At 36.3% G+C, this 23,197-nt stretch overlaps 2 protein-coding genes across 2 annotated transcripts; one reads left to right on the top strand and one right to left on the bottom strand.

The window, feature by feature from the left end:
* Nucleotides 1-170: 170 nt before the first annotated feature.
* Nucleotides 171-9,703, bottom strand: afg1la (AFG1 like ATPase a). Its single transcript, XM_060880043.1, has 13 exons — nucleotides 9,570-9,703; nucleotides 7,582-7,799; nucleotides 7,203-7,254; nucleotides 6,964-7,065; nucleotides 3,564-3,694; nucleotides 3,311-3,410; nucleotides 3,067-3,125; nucleotides 2,763-2,845; nucleotides 2,519-2,589; nucleotides 1,875-1,975; nucleotides 1,644-1,784; nucleotides 1,467-1,574; nucleotides 171-1,328 (listed from the first exon to the last, which is right to left on the bottom strand). Exons 1-13 carry the CDS (start codon nucleotides 9,679-9,681, stop codon nucleotides 1,200-1,202), a joined length of 1,407 nt encoding a protein of 468 aa, XP_060736026.1. The 5' UTR covers nucleotides 9,682-9,703; the 3' UTR covers nucleotides 171-1,199.
* A 5,731-nt stretch (nucleotides 9,704-15,434) lies between these two features.
* On the top strand, nucleotides 15,435-22,641 carry vsnl1b (visinin-like 1b). Its single transcript, XM_060879545.1, has 4 exons — nucleotides 15,435-15,823; nucleotides 18,010-18,174; nucleotides 18,803-19,018; nucleotides 20,539-22,641. Exons 2-4 carry the CDS (start codon nucleotides 18,013-18,015, stop codon nucleotides 20,734-20,736), a joined length of 576 nt encoding a protein of 191 aa, XP_060735528.1. The 5' UTR covers nucleotides 15,435-15,823; nucleotides 18,010-18,012; the 3' UTR covers nucleotides 20,737-22,641.
* The last annotated feature ends 556 nt before the right edge of the window (nucleotides 22,642-23,197 follow it).

Here is a 23,197-nt window from a genome sequence, read left to right as displayed (position 1 = left end):
CTGCCCTCTCTCCAGTGTGCATATGAGCATACCACCTTTTATTTCTAGGCTGATCTAATAAATATGTAAATAAAATACAGTACCTGCAATTGCAGAGATTCTTCAAGTAAAAATTGTACACAAGCTGCTTATAAAGTGAAGGCATTTTCAAAATAATAGTTGCCCCAGTGACAAATTAAGCTGCTGTCATTTATTTGAAAGGTTTTTAGCTCCAATAAATAAATGAACAAATAAGTAAGTATACAATTTTCCAGGGAGAGGCAACAAAAAAAGAAATCTTTATCTGCTGTATTGATGCCATTCTTCATAACTTACAAATTGTTATATTGTTTCTATAGAAGTTTAAATGCAATTAAAAGTAATTTTTTTCATCTTCCATTTGACCACTGTTTTCCCAGTGTTTCCTCTTGGTATGACCCGTCCAAACAAAACAGACATTGGACATGGTATTTACTACAGAGCAATTATTTGCTCTGACGCTTACTGTTGAATTACATTCACCAAAGTATTTAAATGAAAATTAGAAGCCATAAAGTGAAGATTTTTCTAATATGGGTTTGGGTTAAGCACTATATCTTTTCTATAACTTATTTTTTATGTACTTGAACATTCACTGTGGTATTGATTGTAGTATTCATAAAATATGAAGTAGACTGGCCATATTGAATATACTTAAATAAAATAAAAATATACAAATACAACTGTTCAATTTGCTAGCCAGGTATCCAAATAAATAAATATTTGAGTTATATGATATCCAAAAATCTAAAAGAAAATGTAAGAAATATTGCCATACAATACTAATGATTAATTCAAGAATATTCTACCCTACATCCCTTAAAATAATATTATTACAGTAACAATGTACAAATTAACTTAATCTTTTTTCAGTCTTGTCAAATGTAGGCGGGATGTATGATGTGTGATGTTGCTTTTATCCTATGTAGCTGTGCTGATATGGAAAGTCAAATTGTTCCTACATTTGATAAATACAGATGTTAAAACAGTATTAAAATAACTGAATGCATTCCATTGGCATACTACATTTACAGGCCATAGAATAAAGTGCAACAGAGTAAAATATTGTGCAGTTTTGAATAAAATGTTAACAGTGATGACCCAAAGCCCTCCCAAAAAAGAGAACTATAGATCACTGAAAGGTGGCACACCACTGTATACGAAGTTGGTATTGATGTGTGCTATGGAGAGCTCCGATCGCCTTCCACCCAGTACTCTTCTGTCTGCATTTCTGTGAGCCGCGAGACTGTACGCTGGAAGGCAAACACCTCTTCCTCGCCGGTGAAGATTGACAGTGAACTGGCTGCATCCTAAAGTGTACAAAAAACTTAGTTAAACAAGTAGGGTAAATAACAAGTAAACAGCTCTCATTAGCCATCATCTATTGCTTTGCATATAGGCATAATTTCAGTTCTTTGTGGTGTTTATATGCTGGAAAAATGTCTTACCCTTTTTAAGCCAAGGTCATCTATTAAAATATTCCTCTCATCATCATGGTGTCCTTCATTTACAAACAGATCCTCTAAAGGCACCTCGGCTTGTAAAACTACCCGTACCTGTAAAACGATTGAGTTAACCTGTTGGTCAAGAAGTTCATTAGAGAAATGAAGACAGGAAAGATTTACCTTGTGGTCATAGAATGCATCAATAAGAGTGATAAAGCGCCTGGCCTGGGTCTTCTTATTCAATGTGAGTAAAGGAATATTGCGGATAAACACTGTGTCAAATACAGTCGAGATTTCTATGTAGTCACTGGCTCCCAAAGGCTGTAAATCAAAGAAATTTAGTTTCGTACTTTATATCATGGTTAATTAATGGATGATTAACATTATTATTATTAAAGTAAGCATGGTCACCCTATCACATAGCTCCTCAAATGTGCAGTCTGCAATGGTCCCACAGGCTTTATTCAGTGTCACTGTCCTGCCATGTACCTTCAGAGATCTGGGCCGAGTTACTGAAGGAGAAATCAACATTGTAATTAAAACAATTTGCATACACTGCTTAATGTAAATTTTTTTACTCAAAACTTATTTAAAAACCTAAAATCAACACCTAACACTGGGTCAAGCTGACATTTACAGCATTTAGCATACACCTTTATCCAAAGGTGACTTACATTTTTTCTACACAGTTCAACACCTTAACCACTAGGCTATCGGAAATCTCACATCAGAGGAAAATTGAATCATCTTGGAACTGAGCTAAACCTTGTTGCTATTTGACAAAAAATAAGCTGATGGTCAATAGAGTAAGGAAAAACTGCAAAATGTACTAGGCCCTTCTATTGCTACCTAAAAACTGATATGTTTGTGACGCCTGTTAGCAAGAAGCAACGGCGAAAAAAATGGTCTCACTCTCATCAACAACTGTACAATTTTTAAATGCCATTTACTTTCCTTCTTTTCAGTATGGCAGATAAATACTGAGATACATTCTACTTCTATTAATTTTCAAAGATATTAAATATTCTTAAAAGAAATCCACACCAGAAACTTACTGTCATTCTGCTTGAATGCCATTTCATCAAAGAGCTGATCCAAGGTTGCATCTACATTGTCTTCACTGGACCTAAGTAAAAAATAAATAAATAAAATATGTAGCATTCAGAAAAAAATGTGTTGCATGTGATTTGTATTTGTTTGGTCTGAAATTTGATTAAGTGAAATCTCTGTCAGCCCAGCCTTTCTATTTAACTTTAGGCCTAAATTCAGACGATTGATTTATTGCTCTTGGTATCTTACAGGTAGAAAAGCTTTCCAGCTGCAGGTCGATTTCTTCTGCGGTAATCTATTCCAGAGTCAAGACGAAGTATTTTACAATATTGCTATGGAAAAAAAAGGTCGCATTACATAAGGTTTCACTGCTTAAAATATTAAAAAAGACCTACTGCAAATGTTATTCAGATATTCACTTAATCAGTCTAATGTGTAAAATCCACTGATTACAGTGCCTAGAAGTAAGCAGACATTAACCAAGACCGTAGCAGCCATGGGGCAATGCAAATTTGTTACTAGAATAAAAAGATAAAACTGTGTGCACACTTACCTTAAGAACAGCAATGAAGGGCACAAAGTTCACTCTCTGTAATCCGTTCTTGTACAAATCTGTAAAACAGGACTTTGTATTCAGTCTAACTTAAAATCTTGTCAGCTTTCTTGATATGTGTGAGCAGTGGCTATTGCTAAATTATTTCCACAAAGCTGATTAACACACCTGCATGTGAAGCCAAATTCTGTAGTCTTTGTATAGGCATATATTTTTAGTCTTTGTTCCTTGCTTTGCTTCTTACCATCTGGAGGTCTGTTTGATGTGGCTACAACTACAACACCATGGAGAAATAGGTTTTCAAAGAGCTGCTTGAGAATCATGGCATCTGCAATGTCTGTGACCTATTTGATACAGAAAGTCGATCAAGCTTGCTATATGCCTTTACAAAACAAGAACGCTATAACGTGTTATTTGTACAACGCTTACAATGTTAGCCATTACGTATGATTAAAACAGCTTGGTGAGATTAATAAATCTGATAGACTTTTGTTTACCTGAAACTCATCAAAGCATAGCAGGGAAGCCTCCTCACCGATTTCCTCTGCAACTGGTGCAATAGGATCATAGGCCTTTGCCATTTTTCCGGCCTTTCTCTTGGGCATGCTCTGTTTTAGACGATGAATTCCTATGAATTAAAAACTAAAATAATGAAAAACTGAAATAGTTAAATTAAACAATGGCTTAATGTTTAAAAAAAAAAAACTGAGCAACAAATGTGTGTATGCATGTGTATACACACAAACATACACACATAATTTATAGTCATGTGAAAAAATTAGGACACCCCATTAAATATTCAGTTCTTTATTTAAAAAATGTCGACATGTCAATTTCTGATCTTGTTTTAATTTGCACCTGTAGATGAAAATGATGTAATCGCATGTACAGTCATATGCAAAAGTTTAGGAACCCCTGACTATTTCCATGATTTTCATTTATAAATATTTTGGTGTTTGGGTCAGCAATTTCATTTTGATTTTTCAAATAACTGAAGGACATAATATTTCAGTAGAGAAATGAGGTTTATTGGATTAACAGAAAATGCGCAATATGCATCAAAATGAAATTAGACAGGTGCATAAATTTGGGCACCCTTGCCATTTTGTTGATTTGAATACCTGTAACTACTTAGCACTGATTAACTGGAACACACAATTGGTTTGGTGGCTCATTAAGCCTTGAACTTCATAGACAGGTGCATCCAATCATGAGAAAAGGTATTTAAGGTGGCCAATTGCAAGTTGTTCTCTTTGACTCTCCTCTGAAGAGTAGCAACATGGAGGCCACAAAACAACTCTCAAATGACCTGAAAACAAAGATTGTTCAACATTATGGTTTAGGGGAAGGCTACAAAAAGTTATTGCAGAGATATAAGCTGTCAGTGTCCACTGTGAGGAACATAGTGAGGAAATGGAAGACCACAGGCACAGTTCTTGTTAAGGCCAGAAGTGACAGGCCACGTAAAATAGTGGAGAGGCGAAGGATGGTGAGAATGGTCAAAAACAGCCCACAGACCACCTCCAAAGACCTACAACATCAACTTGCTGCAGATGGTGTCACTGTGCATCGTTCAACAATTCAGCGCACTTTGCACAAGGTGAAGCTGTATGGGAGAGTGATGCGAAAGAAGCCTTTTCTGCACACACGCCACAAACGGAGTCTCTTGTGGTATGCAAACGCACATTTGGACAAGCCAGCTTCATTTTGGAATAAGTGAAGTGACGAAACAAATATTGAGTTATTTGGTCCTAACAAGGGGCGTTATGCATGGCGGCAAAAGAACACAGCATTCCAAGAAAAAAAACTTGCTACCCACAGTAAAATTTGGTGGAGGTTCTGTGGGGCTGTGTGGCCAGTGCTGGGAAACTGGTTAAAGTTAAGGGGTCGCATGGATTCCACTCAATATCAGTAGATTCTTGAGAATAATGTGGAGGAATCAGTCACAAAGTTACTTACTCCGTTCTTGATAGTTCAACAAGACAACGACCCAGAACACCGCTCAAAAACTACTCTGGCATTTATGCAGAGAAACAAGTACAATGTTCTGGAATGGCCATTCCAGTCCCCAGACCTGAATATCACTGAACATCTGTGGGGTGATTTGAAGTGGGCTGTCCATGTTCGGCAACCATCAAACCTAACTGAACTGGAGATGTTTTGTAAGAAGGAATGGTCCAAAATACATTCATCCAGAATACAGACACTCAATACAGGCTATAGGAAGCGTCTAGACTCTAGAGGCTGTTATTTCTGCTAAAGGAGGCTCTACTAAATATTGCTGTGATTTCTGTTGGGGTGCCCAAATTTATGCACCTGTCTAATTTTGTTTTGATGCATCAGGGGTTCCTAAACTTTTGCATACAACTGTATACAACAAGAAAAATCACTTTTTCACTTAAACAAAGAAATAAACAAAAATGTGCATTTGGTCTAAGGAAAAAGTTAAGACACCCTATGCCCTAATAGCTGCCCTTTGGCTGAAATGACCTCAATCAGATGTTTCTTGTAGCCATCTACAGTTTCCGACATCAACTGGAAAAAAGTTTCCCCCACTCCTCAATGCAGAATTCTTTGTGGTGTGTGATATTTGAGGGGTTACTTGCATGCACAGTCCGATTCAAATCACCCCACAGGATCTCAATAGGATTTACCTCTGGGCTTTGACTTGACTATTCCAGAACCCTCCCTTTTTAATTTTTACTCTTCAGCAAGTCTTTGGTGGATTTAATGGTATGTTTTAGGTCATTGTTATGTTTCACGGTCCAGTTCCACTTTAGCTTAAATTTTTTTCCTGATGTTCTAACATGTTCCTCAAGCACCTTCTGATACAATGTAGAATTCATAGTGGATTCTATGATGAGCTGGCCAGGTCCTGCTGCAGCAAATAATCACCAATCCATTACTCTTCCACATCCATGTTTCACAGTTGGTATGAGGTTCTTTTGCTGAAATGCTGTATTTGGTTTAAGCCAAACATGTCCTCTGTTATGGTGTCCAAATAATTAAATGTTACACATCTAAAATTATTACATTATTCCAGAAGTCTTAGCTTTTGTCTCTGTTCTTTTGCAAACTTCAATCTTGCTCTCATGTTTTTCCTTAGACAACAAAGGTTTCCTCCTTGCACACCTTCCATGATAATGTGCATTCCATGTGCCTAAAGTTTCTTTCTGATTGTAGATTCATGCACTTTTGAGTGACTGTAGCAAGAGCTTGCTGTAAGTCCCATGATGATATTTAAGGGTTTTTGAAGACTTCTTTAAGCATGTTGAAGTCTGCTCTTGGGACAAATTTGCTTTGATGGCCTGACCTGACATGTTTGCAGTTGTTTTAAATGTTCTCCACTTGTAAATGATTTTCAGACAGTGGAATGGCTGATTAGAAATTCTTTTGAGATCATTTTATATCCCTTACCAGACTCATGAGCATCAACAATCTTCTTTCTGAAGGCCTCAGGGAGCTCTTTGTATCTCACCATGTTGATACCTCTCAATTCAAAAATTAATAGAAAACCAAACTAAATATCTGAGTTTTAATTAAGGCAAGCCTTCTTGAAAATGCTCTGTAACAATGTTCTAATAATATGCACCTGATGTTACACATGTAGGTAATGTTATCCAATTTAAGTACAAATAAATGTGGGGGTGTTCTAACTTTTTCATCACCATATGTTGGATTTTTACGTTTTATAGATAATTTGAAAGACTTTTCTTTAGGTTTTTTGTTTAATTATATAACTTGAATCTTTCAATATTGTTAAAATGAAGATCAAATGCCCATGTTTACGTATTTTAAAAAAAACAGGTTTTTATATGGTTTCCTAATTCTCTCACATGACTGTATATAGTCTAGAAATATTTTGAGCACAATGGCCTTTTAATGGGGTACACTTACTTTTGTGCACATCTAACATAAATCCATGAAAGTGGACCCTCTTTTTCTTTGCGATGTCTACATGATTGTAAAACATGTCCATCACCATGGTCTTCCCAGTACCTACAAAGGGCATGTTAAAGGACATGATCCATGAATCAAAATTATTCTCACTTACAATTTAGAAGGAAGACTAAAGACCCAGTAAAAATTAGACTGTACAACTATGATGAGAGCAGTTGGAGCAATTCACAACTTACCTACATCACCATAGATGTAGCAACCTTTAGGTGGAATTTTTCTGGAGAATAACTAAACAAAAATAAACATATTACAATGTTAGCAATCAGAAATATAAGAAAGGATTAGAAGCTTATGTGTATGTGTGTGTATACATATATCACACACACATAAGCTTCTAATCCTTTCTTATATTATATTTCTCACACACAATATTCCACCAGCTGTGACAATTGATTTAACTAAATAGTTTTAAAAATTAATCTGTCGTATTACTTGCCAGAATTGTGTCATTTTACCTGCTCATTTCCTTGTTTTATAGCCAGCACAATTCACCATGGTTCACCGCAGTAACAACAGGCATGAAAAAAAAAGCAATAAATCAAGATATTTGCTTACTCTTGAAATAAACGATGCAGGTTCATTGCTATATCCCTTGAGGATTTTCTGCATCAGATCTAGATCCTGCAAAACAATTCTTTGCTGTTGGTCATCTTGTAGTACTCCATGCTGAATGAGATTGTTGTAGTGCTCGAGAGGTCCACTGAAACTGCTGCTTGGAGTGTTTGTTGTAATGGAGTCTTCAATGGAGGGAGACAGTACATTTGATGCAAATCCTGAGTTTGAGAAGAGAGGCAGTTTATACACATCAGCAGGTTTGGTATATAGTAGTTGTGATAGTACATAGAAATTAACCTTTTATTTTGAATCTTTGAAACAAGTCAGACTGCTATGTTTGCTAAAATTTAAAACCTGAAACCAGAAGTCAGTCAGTCATATTTATCTGAAAAAGAATTGTGTTCTTCAGCCTAGGGCTGGGCGATAAAACGATAACGATATGTATCACGATAGACACATGATCGATTTTAATAAAAAAGGTGTTCGATAAAACTTTCGATATTTTTTATTCTTCGTCGGAAGAAAACAGAGGTTGCGAAGCAAGTTTGGTTGCATTAACAAAGGCACTCGCTTTCTGGTAACCTAAGAACGTAGGGAGTGACACGCTAACAGCCAATCATGTAACAGTATCATGTTTGGTTGCGCCATATCGTTGTCTCGTGCTGGTCTGCTGGATTCCTCTTCAGTAACTGGCGACTGATGAGCAGAAAATGAGCGCCGCAGCGAGCGAGGAAATTGTAAATAAAAGAGAAAAAGACAGCTACTTCTATTTTTTTTTACTATATTTCTGCAGGATTTATATTTCAAACAATGTTACTGTACTGTATCAGCTTTATTTTTTATATGACAGATGTATCTCAATCTACCTCAGTTTTATTTATGTTTACAAAACACTGCACATATTTTATAACAGAAGGTGAACAGCTAGTGAACTTCCTAGCACTAAACTTGCACTAAATTCTCAGGTTTCTCTATGTTTATATTTAACACTTTGCACTATTTTATTACACTTTATTAAGCATTTTCTTTCATTTTGCACCTTAAATGTTAAGAGATAATTGTTAAGTGTTCATTGTGACTTTAGACTTATGTTTATATTTTAATTATTTGAGTTTTCCATGGTTGTTGATATTTCTGTCTTAATAACTGAGGGGATTACGATCAGAGGAAGCTTAAGTTTAAAATAAAAATGTTTAAATGTAATATATTTTTATATGTAATATATTTTTCTCCTGGTCCTTATTTTAAATGGCTCATAAAAAATATCAATAATTATCGATATCGACCGATATGAAACACTGATATCGTGATACAGTTTTCAACCATATCGCCTAGCCCTACTTCAGCCCATATTCATAGTATAAAGGCACAGTTACAATATTAATATATCTGACCATATAATTCAATTAGATCTGTTTAGTCAATATTTAGTCAGTATTCATTCGTCTAAAGGTGGTATAGAAATAATAAATCTGGAAATGAAGCAAATAAAACATTTTGTATTTAATATTTGGGATTGAACTGTATAGGCTGCGGGGGGAATAAACAGTTTATGATGACAATATAGTATGTTTTCCTCAATCTTGCTCCTGGACTATTCTCACAGCATACGTTTTAGTCCAAATCTTTATTGATCCTAAAAGACACTAGACTATATAAGGTGGAGAGGCCACTTTCTGTAGACTGCACTTAATATTATACTGAGAGTGATCCGGGTTAGTGCTTTTCTCTGCTTCCTATACACCGCTAAATTAAATTAACTACACACTTATTGGATTACAGCGAGGTGCCAGAGTAGGAAAAGAGGCAAAATGTCGAGGGCGATAGGAATCAGGTATGTAGCTAGGGAAGCACAGAGAGACAAGTGGTCGATTCCGAATACCCTGTGAATTGCTAACGGTTATGTAGCTAGTAAGCTAACTAAGTGGTTTATGAGCATTTCTTATGGATGTTATAACATGTACAACGACTGAGTTACATTAACTCACCTCGTTTGGTGGCGTTCTCGAAGCATGGATATACTACGGCCCGTGGCAGGAGATTTTTCTTAAAAACAAACCGAACACTTACAGCCACCAAGGACGCTTTGCAGGCTGCCATTTTGGCATTCAAAATAGCAAAACTTTATTCATGGGGAACAAACAGGAGACGTTCTGTTTGGGCGTGGTCTTCTCTCTCTCTCTCTCTCTCTCTCTCTCTCTCTCTCTCCCTCTCCCTCTCTCTCACACTCACACATACACACGTACACACACACAGATACAGAGTAAATGTTGATAAGCAGGATTACCCTATATTTCAATGGTAAAAGGTAAAACGCAGTGAATTCATGATGAAACGACGAACCGTGGGTCTGTTGCCATGACAACAGTGATGCCTAAATGCACTGTGAAGTACTGTCCAGCCAACAACACACACACACAGAGTTATTACACATTTGCAGTGTTGTGGCATACGTATGTGTCATTCAGCATCAAAGCCACATTTGTTATAAGGACATGAATTACACAGTGTGTTTATTATTCCATCTGGGGTAAGAGGATTCATGCTATTTTTTCTTAGCCATTAGACTTTTATGCATTGAACAATTGTAGACCTTAACTCTTCTATCTTCCTTAATAACTGGACTTTCACAGGAGTCTGGGGCGGTGGCTGTTTTATGCAGAATCATGCTGAAATCTCTGAGCAAAACGGTAATTCATCTGTGTCTGTGTAGCCATGGCAAAGGAGCTGCCCCCCACCCAACTGCTGAATACATTAATCTAATGAGATGTCTGCAGTCTGTGTGCTATGCAGCAGGGTAACTCAAGTATCCTAACAACAGTGTGGAGAAAAGCAGGAGGAAATGCACATGTAAGAGAAATACGGTCTTAAGAATAAAATATTATCTAGGAGATTTTGGTAAAGCACTGAACATGGACTGCTATGGCTTAATAAAAAAAAGTGAGATGTAATTGTTATTTTGCATGATGGAAATGTACAATGTAAGTTTACATCCTGTCTTCTCCTATTCCTGTGTAAAAATGTCCTACATGTCCACTTTTTATGTATTCTTGATTGTTTATTGCCTAGATAAAATGTTTTCAGATGTTTTAAAAAAAATTTTAAGCATGCTGTCTCAGTTTTTTTTAAAAGGAAGAATGAAAGGTGAACATAGTTGTTTGTTGTTTCTAAGTTCTTTCTGAGTATTTGTGTGGTTTCTTTACTGAACTATTACAATTACTATTACTATTAAACACTAAAGGCCTGAAAATAAATACACTTGAATGTTACGTCCATATAAGAAAATTCATTTATGTCACATTTGGTATCAAAGTATGCTTTTGGTATCTCTTTTTAAAAATGATTTACCAGGTAGCACTTTGACTATATGTGCATAGTCCGATGTATATCTAAAGTTATGGCTTACATAGCTACGTATACAGTATAATATGCAGTGTAGGCCAGTGCATTATGCTTAAGTGATATTTAATGATGCAACTTATAAACTGACCTTCTTTAATTTATCTTGAAATTTGTTAATATCAATAAATGAATGAAATACACAGATTCATTTGGGGTAAGTCAGCTAATGAAATTAAGAACAGTCAAATTGTTGGTCAAGTTGCTGCATCATATTAATCATTCAGTGATTAAAATTTTAAAATTTGAAGCAAGCACACACTTCAATAATTGTATTAATATTGTTTTTTTTTGTTGTTTTTTTTAATTTAACCTTTTACATAACTTTGGCATCAAAATCCACTGCCAATTCCAGAAAGAAAATAATAAGCAATTTGTTTGCAGTCAGTACTTTTTTATTTTGAATACAGAGTGGTTTTATCTGACTCTCTGCAAACATTTAAGTCACCAGTTACCAGCGGCTAATGTGGTTTAGCCATCCCCATTATGGCTACAATGTGATTCCGCCTTATTAATTCATTCTATCAATCCATATCCTCCCGTGGGTATTTCTCATGCCACGAGTTATTCAGCAATTTCCCAGCACTTTTAGTGAGCAGGTCACTGGTCTAATGGTTAGAAAAGCAGCTTTTATTTTTTTTTTTACATTTGGTCTGCAAAGTATTCTGTATAATCAAGAATATTCAGGATATTTATGATTTGTTATAGGTTCCTTAATTACATTTTACTTTAACTCAGTAAATTCCTTTTTGCTTTTACCTCACTTGGCATGATTGATATGATGAGAAGCTGTTGCAATTGTGATCTGGATTAAAAGTTTAATCTAAATCAGAATATTTCCTTTAGACCCACTTCTGATTCTATGTGATATTGTCACTGCAAATCAGCACAAGCACAATTATTCTCACTAATCAACTTTGTCCTTTAATGAAACATTTCATTCCTGATGGGACTGGTGTGACCACACACTCAGTGAACTCTCTGAATGGCTTTGATGTGTATGAAAATTATGTATATTATTTGATATGGACTTCACAGTCACCTGATCTTAAGCCAATGGAAAACATATGTGAGATTTTAGACAAATATGTTTGACAGCACTCTCCAAAATCATTAAAACACCAACTGAGGAAATACAATTTGGAACTAGATTTGTAAAGTTCGTCGTGACAAACTTTGATGTTGGCTCTGATTTGCAAATGCTTTTTTGGAGGCGAGTGGACATAAGGGTCAGTGTTACTTTTGGAGGCAAGTGGACAGAAAGATAGGGTGCCAAAACATTTGGAGGCAAGTGGAGACGAGCATGTGACGTCATCCGAATACTCCAATGAGGAAGGTCCCCTCATTGGGCTGAGTGTTTTGATATGTCACATGTTCATGTTGTGCTAATTTTTAATTTTCACGTGACATCACGTGACATCACGTGACATCACGTGACTTCATCAGAATACCTGTGAGGAAGTTCCCCTCATTGTTCTGAGTGTTTTGATATGTCACATGTCCATGTTGTAAAAAGTTTTTTGATTTTGCATATATTGGGGGCGGGGCTGCGGCACAACCGAAAGGCCAGTCGGTACACCAATTTAAAACTTTGTTCAGAGTATCACCCTAAAGGAGCTGGCCGAGTTTGGTGTAGATAGTTCAAAAGCTTGCCGAGTTATAAACCTCCAAAGTTTATAATGGGAGTCTATGGGAAAAAAGGCCAATTTGAGACCCGGTACCGGAAGTACCGGTACTCGGATCGCTTAGAAAAGTAATAGCAACAAACTTCAGACCAGGGTCTACAACATATCCGAATTTGGTTCTACAAAGCCAACATAATTAGTCTGCAGTTAAAAAAGAGTGCTTGCACACATTAGTGATGTGTTGAACCAAGATGATTGACATAACTCATGGCTCCAACACGAGAGATGTCAGTTGAAACAAAGGAGAGGATTATCAAACTTCTCGAAGAAGGTAAATCTTCACGGAATGTTGCAAAAGATGTTGATCGTTCCCAGTCAGCTGTGTCTAAAATCTGGACCAAGTACAAATCAAATGGAAAGGTTGTAAAAGGGAAGCGTAATGGTAGACCAAGAAAGACATCAAAGTGCCAAGACAGAAAACTTAAAGCAATATGCCTTGAAAACAGAAAATGCACAACAAAACAAATGAGGAACAAATGGGCAGAAAGTGGAGTCAATGTCTGTGACCGGACTGTAAGAAATCGCCTAAAAGAAATGGGATTTACATACAGAAAAGCCAAACGAAAACCATCATTAACATCTAAACAGAAAAAAACAAGGTTTCAGTGGGCTAAAGAAAAACAATCTTGGACTGTGGATGACTGGATGAGAGTTATATTCAGTGATGAATCACGAATCTGCATTGGGCAGGGTGATGATGCTGGAACATTTGTTTGGTGCCGTTCCAATGAAATTTATAAAGACAACTGCCTGAAGAAAACATTCAAATTTCCATTTGATTTCCAACACGAAAAATTTCATCATTAATGATATGGGGTTGTATGTCAGGTGAAGGTATGGGAGAGATGACAGTCATTACATCTGAATTGAAAGGATGTTTGGTGATGGTACAGTAGCATCTCTGTGAAAAATCTGTGTACAGTAGCAAAATCTGTGAAAACATTCCTACAGGAAAGACATATAATGTCAATGGCATGGCCTGCAAATAGTCCGGACCTCAATGCAATTGAAAATCTGTGGTGGAAATGAAAGAAAATGGTCCACGACAAGGCTCCAACCTGCAAAGCTGATCTGGCAACTGCAATAAGACAAAGCTGGAGACAGATTGATGAAGTATACTTTTTGCCATTAGTTAAATCCATGCCTCAGAGAATTCAAGCTGTTATAAAAGCCAGAGGTGGTGCAACAAAGTACTACTAGTGTTTTTATTTGGTGATTCCATATAATTTTCTTCAGATTTGTGTGATTCCATATTTTTTTCCTGTTTGATCTGTAAAAACAGTTTTAATTGACTATAGTTATCTTTCTTTGTTTTTTTTTTAAGTGTTTTATACAGCCAGAAGTTTGGATTGTTGAGTGAAAATTGTTTTGTGGCATATATGTGCTTGTTTTTTTTTGAATGAACATCTTCTGAGAGGGGTGATTCCATACTTTTTGCCAGGGGTTGTACAATGACAGCTCTAAAACATCTATGACATTTGGCAGATGCATTTATCAAGAGTGACTTACATGTATGTCATGTATGAGTAGTTGAAGGTCTTGCCTTGCTCAAAGGGCCAGCAGCAGCAGATCTGGGATTTGAACTCAGTACTCATATTAACAAAGTACTCAGAACACAGGACACAGTACATTTCCAGACTCACTTGGCAATGTTCAACATCACCTAGTTTTACCTCCTACAGCCTCAGACATATTTCATGTTTCTCAGGAAACCATGTGCATTGTGCTTAATATTTACTATTTAATACAACAGCGGACGACCACCTGTTTTTCTAGTCCTGTGAGTGAAAAACAAGAATATGAGAGTGGACACAGGCAAACTGAAACTGGACATCAAAAGATTAGAAAGAAAATGTCTCCTGGTCTTTTTCAAAGCTTCAAATCTTGTGTTTTGGTGCACCTTTCCCTATGATAGCCTCAGATTATTGTTCTTGGTTGACAGGAGTCTAACCTGATGTGGTCTTCTGCTCTTCTAGCACACCCACCTCAAGGTTTGATGTGTTGTGCTTTCTGAGATGCTTTTCTGCTCAACACAGTTGTAAAGAGTGCTAATTTGAGTTTCAGTACACTTCCTATCAGCTCAAACCAGACTGGTCTTTCTCCTCCGATCTCTCTCATCAACAAGATCTTTGAGCCTGCAGACTCTCCAACCACAGGAAACGTTTGTTTTTAGTACCATTCTCTGTAAACTCCAGAGACTGTTGTGTTTTAAAATCCCATGATTCTGTTTCTGAAATACATAAACCAGCCAACATCTGGCACCAACAATCATGCAGAAGTTAAAGTAACAGACAATTTTTTGACATTCTGATGTTTAATGTAGACATTAACAAATCTCTTGACCTGATTGAGATCTACATAAATGAGCAGGTGTACAGCGTTCCTATTAAAGTGGACGGTGATTGTATTTGTGCATATACAATGTCTACATTATATGTATATTATAGTGTATTTATAAATGTGATCGTTTATTTTCTAAATCACAATATAAACATTCAGGATTCTTCAGTGAATCATTTTCAAGCCTATTTCAAATCAACAAACCGAAGTATTCTGATATCATAAAACCCCACACACTAACATGCGAATTGACGTCACTATTGTAGGCAAATATATAATTGTGCGTACTTCCTTCCTTTCAACAGTTATTAATTATTCAAATAATAGACTGTCAGTAGTACTGTTTTGATGCCAGAGATTATTGTCCCATGCAAACGCTGTACCATGAAAAATCTGTCTCTTGTTTAAATGAGTACCTCCTGCCTCATACCTAAACACTGACAGCATGGCCACATAACGGTTAATGTGCTGTTTGCATGGAGTCCTGAGAGAAGAGAGAGAGTTTGCGCAAACGCGGAGAACACGCCGAGGCTCGCTGGCGCAGCGCAGTGTCCGCTCATTTCGTGATGCTCGGTGCGTGGCGCGTGCGTGGCGTCGCGTAGCCCAGCGCAGTGTGTGCGTTAGTGTGTGTGTTTGGAGAAGACGGATCTGTCGCTTCGAAATTACATCCACACTCACTGGGGAAAAGGTGTACCAAACGAAGCCGAATCTGAGGAGTCTGACTAGGTGCTCAGACAAAATCTTAAAGGTCCCGGGCGAATCGTTTGGCACCAGTAGCCTACTCACTTCCACTAAGCCCAATCCCAGTTTACTGGAAGGTAAGACGCGCTTGTCTCTATACAAGATATGCAGGAAAATTGATCTGATTGCAGTGGTATGTGTGTTTTTTATTCTGGCGAAAGCATCACGTAGCCGAGATTTAGCCTCTATCCAGTCTTAAGACGCAGTAAATGAATGAATGAGTGGCTGGGTGTGTGAATGAGTGAGAATTTTCACATGTAGGTTGTGACTGCGGTGCGTGGCCTGTTTTCCGCACACCGCATACGTGATTATTATGTGATGTTGCTTTTGAAATCACTTATGGCTGAAGAAGAGTCGATATCACATACAAGCTTACATGCAGCCTCGGTGGTTACTGGTTGCTCTGCATATGTGCCTTGCAAATTGCGTATTTCTGCTCATTTAGCGTTAAACCCAAGCGGAGCTTAGAATGACAGTCTAAAAAAAAAAACCCAGCAGCATCCTAATAATTCGTGATGCTCGTCCAGCGCAGTGGCATGCACAGACAAACGTGACTGCGTATTTTTCGGGATCAGTCAAAACTCTGACCAATTTCAACACTTCAAAATGGAAGACATGGTATATGATGTTAATTTCTGACATGCACAGGGATCGACGTGTTCTCATACATGAGATTTGCGTAATCTGTACACAAGACTTTGGAGGAAATATAGACAATAAACTGTTCCGCGTTAAAGACAGAATATGTTTGACAGAAGTGTGTGCTTATTTTAAAACCACTAATGCTCACTCTTTTTTTGTGCATAGCGTTAATTAGCCTAGTCGGTGCGCGCGCGCGCGTTTGTGTTTGTGTGTAGTGTGTAGTGTGTGTGTGTGTGTGTGTGCAGTGTGTAGTGTTGGACTGAATATATCGCTGTGCCTCCTAATGGTTTCCATTCTCAAGGTCATTCACCGAGCGACTGGAGCTTGAAGGAGCCCTCAGTGGTCTTACATAACGTCCTGAGGTTTAGTTACCGGTACAGCATGATTAATACAACCATTTCTGTCTGATCTGCAATTAGCCATTTTAACCACTAACGCTTTTCCTGATATTAATGTGCGTGCGCAATGCTACAGCGCTCCACTTGTTACATAATAATGCGCGCAGGTTAGGCAGAAAACACCATACGAGCCAAATGAAATGGTGAGTAGGCTGTAGAAAGGCCCCTTCTACCAGCCCATGTCACCGTGTTACCAAGTACACTGTGTCTCTCTATGTGTATCAAGAAATATTGTAAAGTGGCATGTAACATATTAGTTTGAACTGTTTATAAGAAAATAAAAAAGCTAAATATCTTGGATGTTTATTTATATTTTCCCTCTCCCAGCAAATAGCAAGCAATAATATATAATACACGCACACACGATTACACACACACACACACAATAGACTGTCTCTTTCCAAATGTTCAATATATTGAATACATAATATTGAAGGTTCTGCATCTCTTTAAGGTTCTAAACGTCCCTATTTAAATGTACGCATATTGGTGATATTGAGCAGGTTAACTGCTTTAAAAAATAATAATAATAATAACAATTGAAGCAAGCCTAAAATGGTTTTGCACAAACTTGTGCAGTCCATGCCAGCTCAAGAGCATACTGCCATTGAAGGAAAAAAAAAAGGACAGAGCAAATTCTTAGAAAAAAAAAATCAACCATCCAGTCAGTAACTGAGAACCACCAAGCCACCATTTAACCATGTGGCTGTCAATCTGTACATTTTTAATGTGCTGTTGTAACAATGTGTAATTAATGTAATATCTGAAACATAAATTGAGTATAATCTTATATGTTACTGATTAATTATGTAATATACATCTGGTCAATAGGTCCATAAAAGATTACGATAACAGTTCAGAAGCCAATCAGAGTTTAACTGCACTTTGGTTGCATACCACTAATTTGCTACTGCCACATCACTGCCATGTGTTTTTAAAATAAATTCATAAATGATGAATAAATGATTTAAGGGTATATACCTTTTCCATTTTAACCTATTAAGGGAATCCTGAAAGCACCCAGTATGGGTATGAGAATCCTTCATAGCCCTGATTATAATGTACACTTTTATTAGGTCCCAGAAACCTTCTCCTCTAGAAATGACCTGCTTGGAGAGTTTTCGATTAGTGACTGTAATTGGATATAATTTCCCACATGACTGTTAATTATAATTCATGATCAGATATGACTGTATGTAAACATATTGCTTTTTCTTACAAAGATCATGGGGAAACAGAACAGTAAGCTAACCCCTGAGGTGATGGAGGACCTGGTGAAGAACACAGAATTTAATGAACATGAGCTCAAGCAGTGGTATAAGGGCTTCCTGAAAGATTGTCCCAGCGGTAAACTAAACCTGGATGAATTTCAGCAATTGTATGTTAAGGTGAGTAAGTCTGAATGGTCTTTTATTAAATTGACATATATCTTACATAATGGGCTTGTCTATCAATTGCCACGTCGGCCAACATAATGAGATAGTTACACGCTTCACTCACCAAGAAACCAACCGTGGTTCAGCTGTGAAACTAAAACAGCATCATAATGTATTCCACATGTATAATTTACCTAAATTAAACACTTCATTACACTCACCTGGGGTAAAAATTGAACAGTTTTCATGTTGTGTTTTTTATTTACTACAATAATGCAAGTGAGACAAGAGAAATGCTTCTGAATGGATTACTCCTGCATTTCTATTTTGGCATTTTGAAGTTTGCTTTTACAGAAAATGAATCTGTTTTATAAAATTTCCAGTAAACCATCTAGATACTGCACTTGATGCACATCATCAAAACGATATGTGCATACCTCACTGTGGGTGTATCTAGAATATTTTGTATTTAACACTGCAGTACCTTACTTTTCAAAATTCTACATACATTCTGATCATCTTTGCTTTCCAGTAGATACTGAAAGTGCAGTGGATCATATCATGGCATTTCAGGAGGTTTTTGCAGGAAATGCAACTTAGTAAATTTTATATTGAAGATAACTGAGCTTGTTTCTTGCAGTTCTTCCCTTATGGTGATGCGTCAAAGTTTGCACAGCATGCCTTCAGAACCTTTGATAAAAATTCTGATGGTACTATTGACTTCAGAGAGTTCATTTGTGCCCTGTCCATCACATCACGAGGAAGCTTTGAGCAGAAGCTTAACTGGGCCTTCAACATGTATGACCTAGATGGAGATGGCAAAATCACTCGAGTGGAGATGCTGGAAATTATAGAGGTATATATTCTATTAGTTTTTGATTTAATTTTACAGCATTTAGTAGGCAATGTTATCTATAATGACAGAAGATGCCCTGATTCAGAAGACCTGCAAAAGATTTTAAACCATTTTGCTTAATCTTTGATCTCCAGACTACATTATAGTAATAGAGGATTATCTTCCAAACCACGCTAGTGAACCTATGGCTTAGTGCAATATGACACTGACTTGTTTCTTTTATATTCTTTTCTATATAGGATTTTCATCATCAACATCATGGATAAACAAGTTAGAAGTCATGATAATTTGAACCGATTTAGGTTCATGTGTTCTTGAACAGTTTCATACCTAATTCTTATCAGGTGCATTTTCATTCGCAGTGAACGTGTCTTGAAAATGATAATAGACAAAAGACAATATATAAAAAATAAGACGTAGAAGTGTCACAAAAGGATCTATGAGGATGTCATATACAACTGACCTTGTAAGCCATAAATGTGAGGCTTCAGTTATGTTTATTCAATTAGCAGATGCTTTGCCCAAGAGAGAATTTTGATTTCCTGAATCTTGATCCTAAGTATTATATATGAAATATAAACATTGCTTCAGTGTTTCCCACTTTGTGTTTCAACAACCATCAATATGTTTCAATATCAGAATATTTTCTGATATTTCTGAAAATGAAGAGAAAATGAATGATAGAAGTGTCCGGTCATAACTATGCATCATAATACCTGTTTACTAATGGCACAAATGTGTTTAGCAGCAGATACAACAAAATGCATTGAAACTCACTGCTTTGTTCAAAAGATTCAAGGGTCTGTCATTTATTTTGAAATGCACAGTGAAACAGGCGGTTAAACTGTACATAGCCATTCTTACTCTGCATTCCGTCTGGTCACCAGTAAAGGCACATAGATATCATACATTAATTAGACCGATGATGCCTGAGATGAGATGCCTTGAATGAGGCACAGGCTCCCCGTGACCCGCGGTAGTTTGGATAAGCGGTAGAAAATGAATGAATGAATGAATGAATAGGCATAGATGTCTTCAAGGACAAGGAGTGAGAATCTAATTTGATTTAAATTAAACAGAGAAGAATCTCTGGAAAATTGTCCCTAGTGTGTGATTGCATGAGTGAATGAGAGTGTGTGTGCCCTGCGATGGGTTGGCACTCCGTCCAGGGTGTATCCTGCCTTGATGCCCTACGACGCCTGAGATGGCTCAGGCTCCCCGTGACCCGAGGTAGTTCGGATAAGCGGTAGAAAATGAATGAATGAATGAATAAACAGAGAAGACTGTTCACAAAGTCTCAGAGGTTCCACAATAAACTGAAATGAAAGCTGCTTCTGGTTCAGGCATGACTTAGATCAAAAACCGCTGCCTGTTTTTCCGTACAATAATTATACAATAATTTCTGAGAGTGAGGATTACTTAGCAGCTTTGCAACAATAGATTAAGAGCAAATGAAAAGGTTACATTTTGGGTAGCCATGAAGGGAATAAATATATAATGTGTGTTCCCTTTCTTTAAAGGCTATTTACAAAATGGTTGGCACTGTGATCATGATGAAGATGAATGAGGACGGCCTGACACCAGAGCAGAGGGTGGATAGAATCTTTAGCAAGATGGATAAGAACAACGATGACCAAATCACTCTCGATGAGTTCAAGGAAGCAGCAAAGAGTGACCCGTCTATTGTACTGCTTTTGCAGTGTGACATGCAAAAGTGAGGGTTTGCGAGTCAGCACACTCTGGACTGAGTATGTTGTAATGTTTTATTCGTGTTCAGCCAATTTCCACAAGATTACGATGAAGTATATTTGGACTATTCAGATGAACCTGCTTCTTGTGGTTGAAAATCTAGTATGCATGAGAATGTCAAATGCTAAGAGTTCTTAATATAAATCTTAATTTAATTTCAAATTTGCAACAATGTACGGTGTGCAAAATAAATGAGCCATTTTCATTCTTCCATTGTTAGTCAGTGAAGTGCTCCACAGTAGGCATCACATTTCTAGCTACACTGCTTACAGATCATATTTACCACAATAGCTACTGTATTTACTACAGTGGTTCAGGCAGTAAAAACAAAATGTCACACTAAATGTTTCAAGTTTTATCAAAACAGTATGATCTTAAAAATCAAAGGAGGGTAGAGGGGTTAAATTAGCCTCCCAAATGTGCTTGTACCTGATAATAAATGTAAGTTATTTGCATGCATGTACTAAGTGTAAAGTTTAATCTTTATCTCTTCTTTGGGCAACCTTGACAAAAAATATAAGGAGGCCTTATAAATGACAACATTAATAATATTAATGATGTGCGAGATTTCCATGTGTGATTCATCAGCCCATTAGATATCTTTCCTCGGATGCATGTTTCTCCCAAAACACCTACAGTGTGTATTTGTATAAGCTATCTGTAAGGGCAACGATATATTGTGCATCTTGTCTTGGACCAATTTAGCTTTTATGTGTAAAGTGATGCTGAAAGTGATATTCACAGAGTTGACTTTTTCACAGCTACACCTGTGTAGTTCCTAATAAACTGGCAACTGTGTATATATCATTTTTAGCAGACACAAGGCAGTGTACTAGGTACTCTTTCAATGTATCCATTAAAGCGACAACTCTGTGTCTTAAACAGGTATTTAAAACTGGATTATAAATGATAACTGCTCAACCACCTTACATACATTGGCTTTTATTTACACATTTCATGTCAATGTGTGTGTGAATGAATGTGAGTGAGTGATTAATTTTGACAAGTCAGTTGTCCCATGTAACTTTGTTCTATGGAGAACTGTATTAAAGCTTGTCCTCCCATAATCAAGAAGCAATCAACAACAAATGTTCTTAGTACAGAAATTCACTCCAAATGAGGTTTTTATTAAACTGTTTTTTTTTGTAAAATATTTCTACACTGTTGACATTTCAAGTAATATTGTTTATACAGTAATATAAGGCATCTTATGAAGGAGAATTATGAATTTTGCAAGTGAGCTGAGCCACAACTTAATTTTACCACCTAAAACAAACGTATAGTTCCTCACATACACAGAATAAGTGACAACTGCAAGGTATCTTGCTTAGAAAAATGTGCTTTATCTGTAAATAACGTTATGGGCCGAGGCATTTGATATGGTGCATGCCATAAATATTGAATGGTCTCATCTCACACTAAAAAAGTTCCCCTACAACATCAACTGTAACAACCCCAAAACATTTGGAATGTATTATCCAACTGATATCAGTAATGATAAATATCTTTCCTGCTTTTTGTTTGCACAACTGGAAAATATGGTGTTGCCATTTTCTTGCTTTCCACAAAAAAGAAAGCATCAAGTAAATGCATGTTCTATAAGGCTCAGGATGCTACGCAGTTTTATCTCCGAACCTCCTTGTAGAAAATAACAATAATAATGTGTTTGTAAATCCCAAAATTCCAGGTGTATATCTTTTCCATGTAAATATCTGTACCTAACATGAAAAATGAATGATCAGATTTAAATTTGATTGTGAAGTATGTTGTTTGTGTTTTATTTGTGGCATGTCTTAAACACACTATGTAATGGTTGCGCTGACAACATTGTGTGATTCCAATCAATAAACTGTCTATGGGCTGTTTTCACTATATACAGTGTGTGATTAAGTTTTGTATTTATAAATAAAACAAACAAACAAAAAAGTACACAATACAACTGCAAAAAAATGGGATACTAACATTGAATTATGTGGCCCATCTATAACTTTAATATTGCTTCTTCAGCAATTTTTCAGCATTTAAAAAAAAAAACTTTTATTAAAGCAGCTTTAAATACAACTTTTCTATAAAACAGCGAATGCATATTAAAACAAAAATAAAACTAAATGGATAAACATTTAATATATATATATTTTATTTAAAGCAGCTTTAAATACAACTTTTCTATAAAACAGCGAATGCATATTAAAACAAAAATAAAACTAAATGGATAAACATTTAATATATATATATTTTATTTAAAGCAGCTTTAAATACAACTTTTCTATAAAACAGCGAATGCATATTAAAACCCAAATAAAACTAAATGGATAAACATTTAATAATATATATATATATATATATATATATATATATATATATATATATATATATATATATATATATACATACATACATATATATATATATATATATATATATATATAT

Source organism: Tachysurus vachellii, chromosome 10, assembly GCF_030014155.1.
Source record: "Tachysurus vachellii isolate PV-2020 chromosome 10, HZAU_Pvac_v1, whole genome shotgun sequence".
Classification (NCBI taxonomy): domain Eukaryota; kingdom Metazoa; phylum Chordata; class Actinopteri; order Siluriformes; family Bagridae; genus Tachysurus; species Tachysurus vachellii.
Note: the sequence above shows the minus strand (reverse complement) of the source record. Positions and strands in the feature narration are given on the sequence as shown.

Bases quoted from the DNA above. Each gene is read 5' to 3' on its own strand.
- afg1la (XM_060880043.1), bottom strand. From the start codon at position 9,681: ATGGCAGCCTGCAAAGCGTCCTTGGTGGCTGTAAGTGTTCGGTTTGTT. The intron at 7,800-9,569 runs GTGAGTTAATGT...TCTCAAACTCAG, and splicing joins CGAGAACGCCACCAAACGAG to GATTTGCATCAAATGTACTG. The intron at 1,976-2,518 runs GTAAGTTTCTGG...TTTCTCCTTCAG, and splicing joins GGCATTCAAGCAGAATGACA to TAACTCGGCCCAGATCTCTG.
- vsnl1b (XM_060879545.1), top strand. From the start codon at position 18,013: ATGGGGAAACAGAACAGTAAGCTAACCCCTGAGGTGATGGAGGACCTG. The intron at 18,175-18,802 runs GTGAGTAAGTCT...TGTTTCTTGCAG, and splicing joins TTCAGCAATTGTATGTTAAG to TTCTTCCCTTATGGTGATGC. The intron at 19,019-20,538 runs GTATATATTCTA...CTTTCTTTAAAG, and splicing joins AGATGCTGGAAATTATAGAG to GCTATTTACAAAATGGTTGG.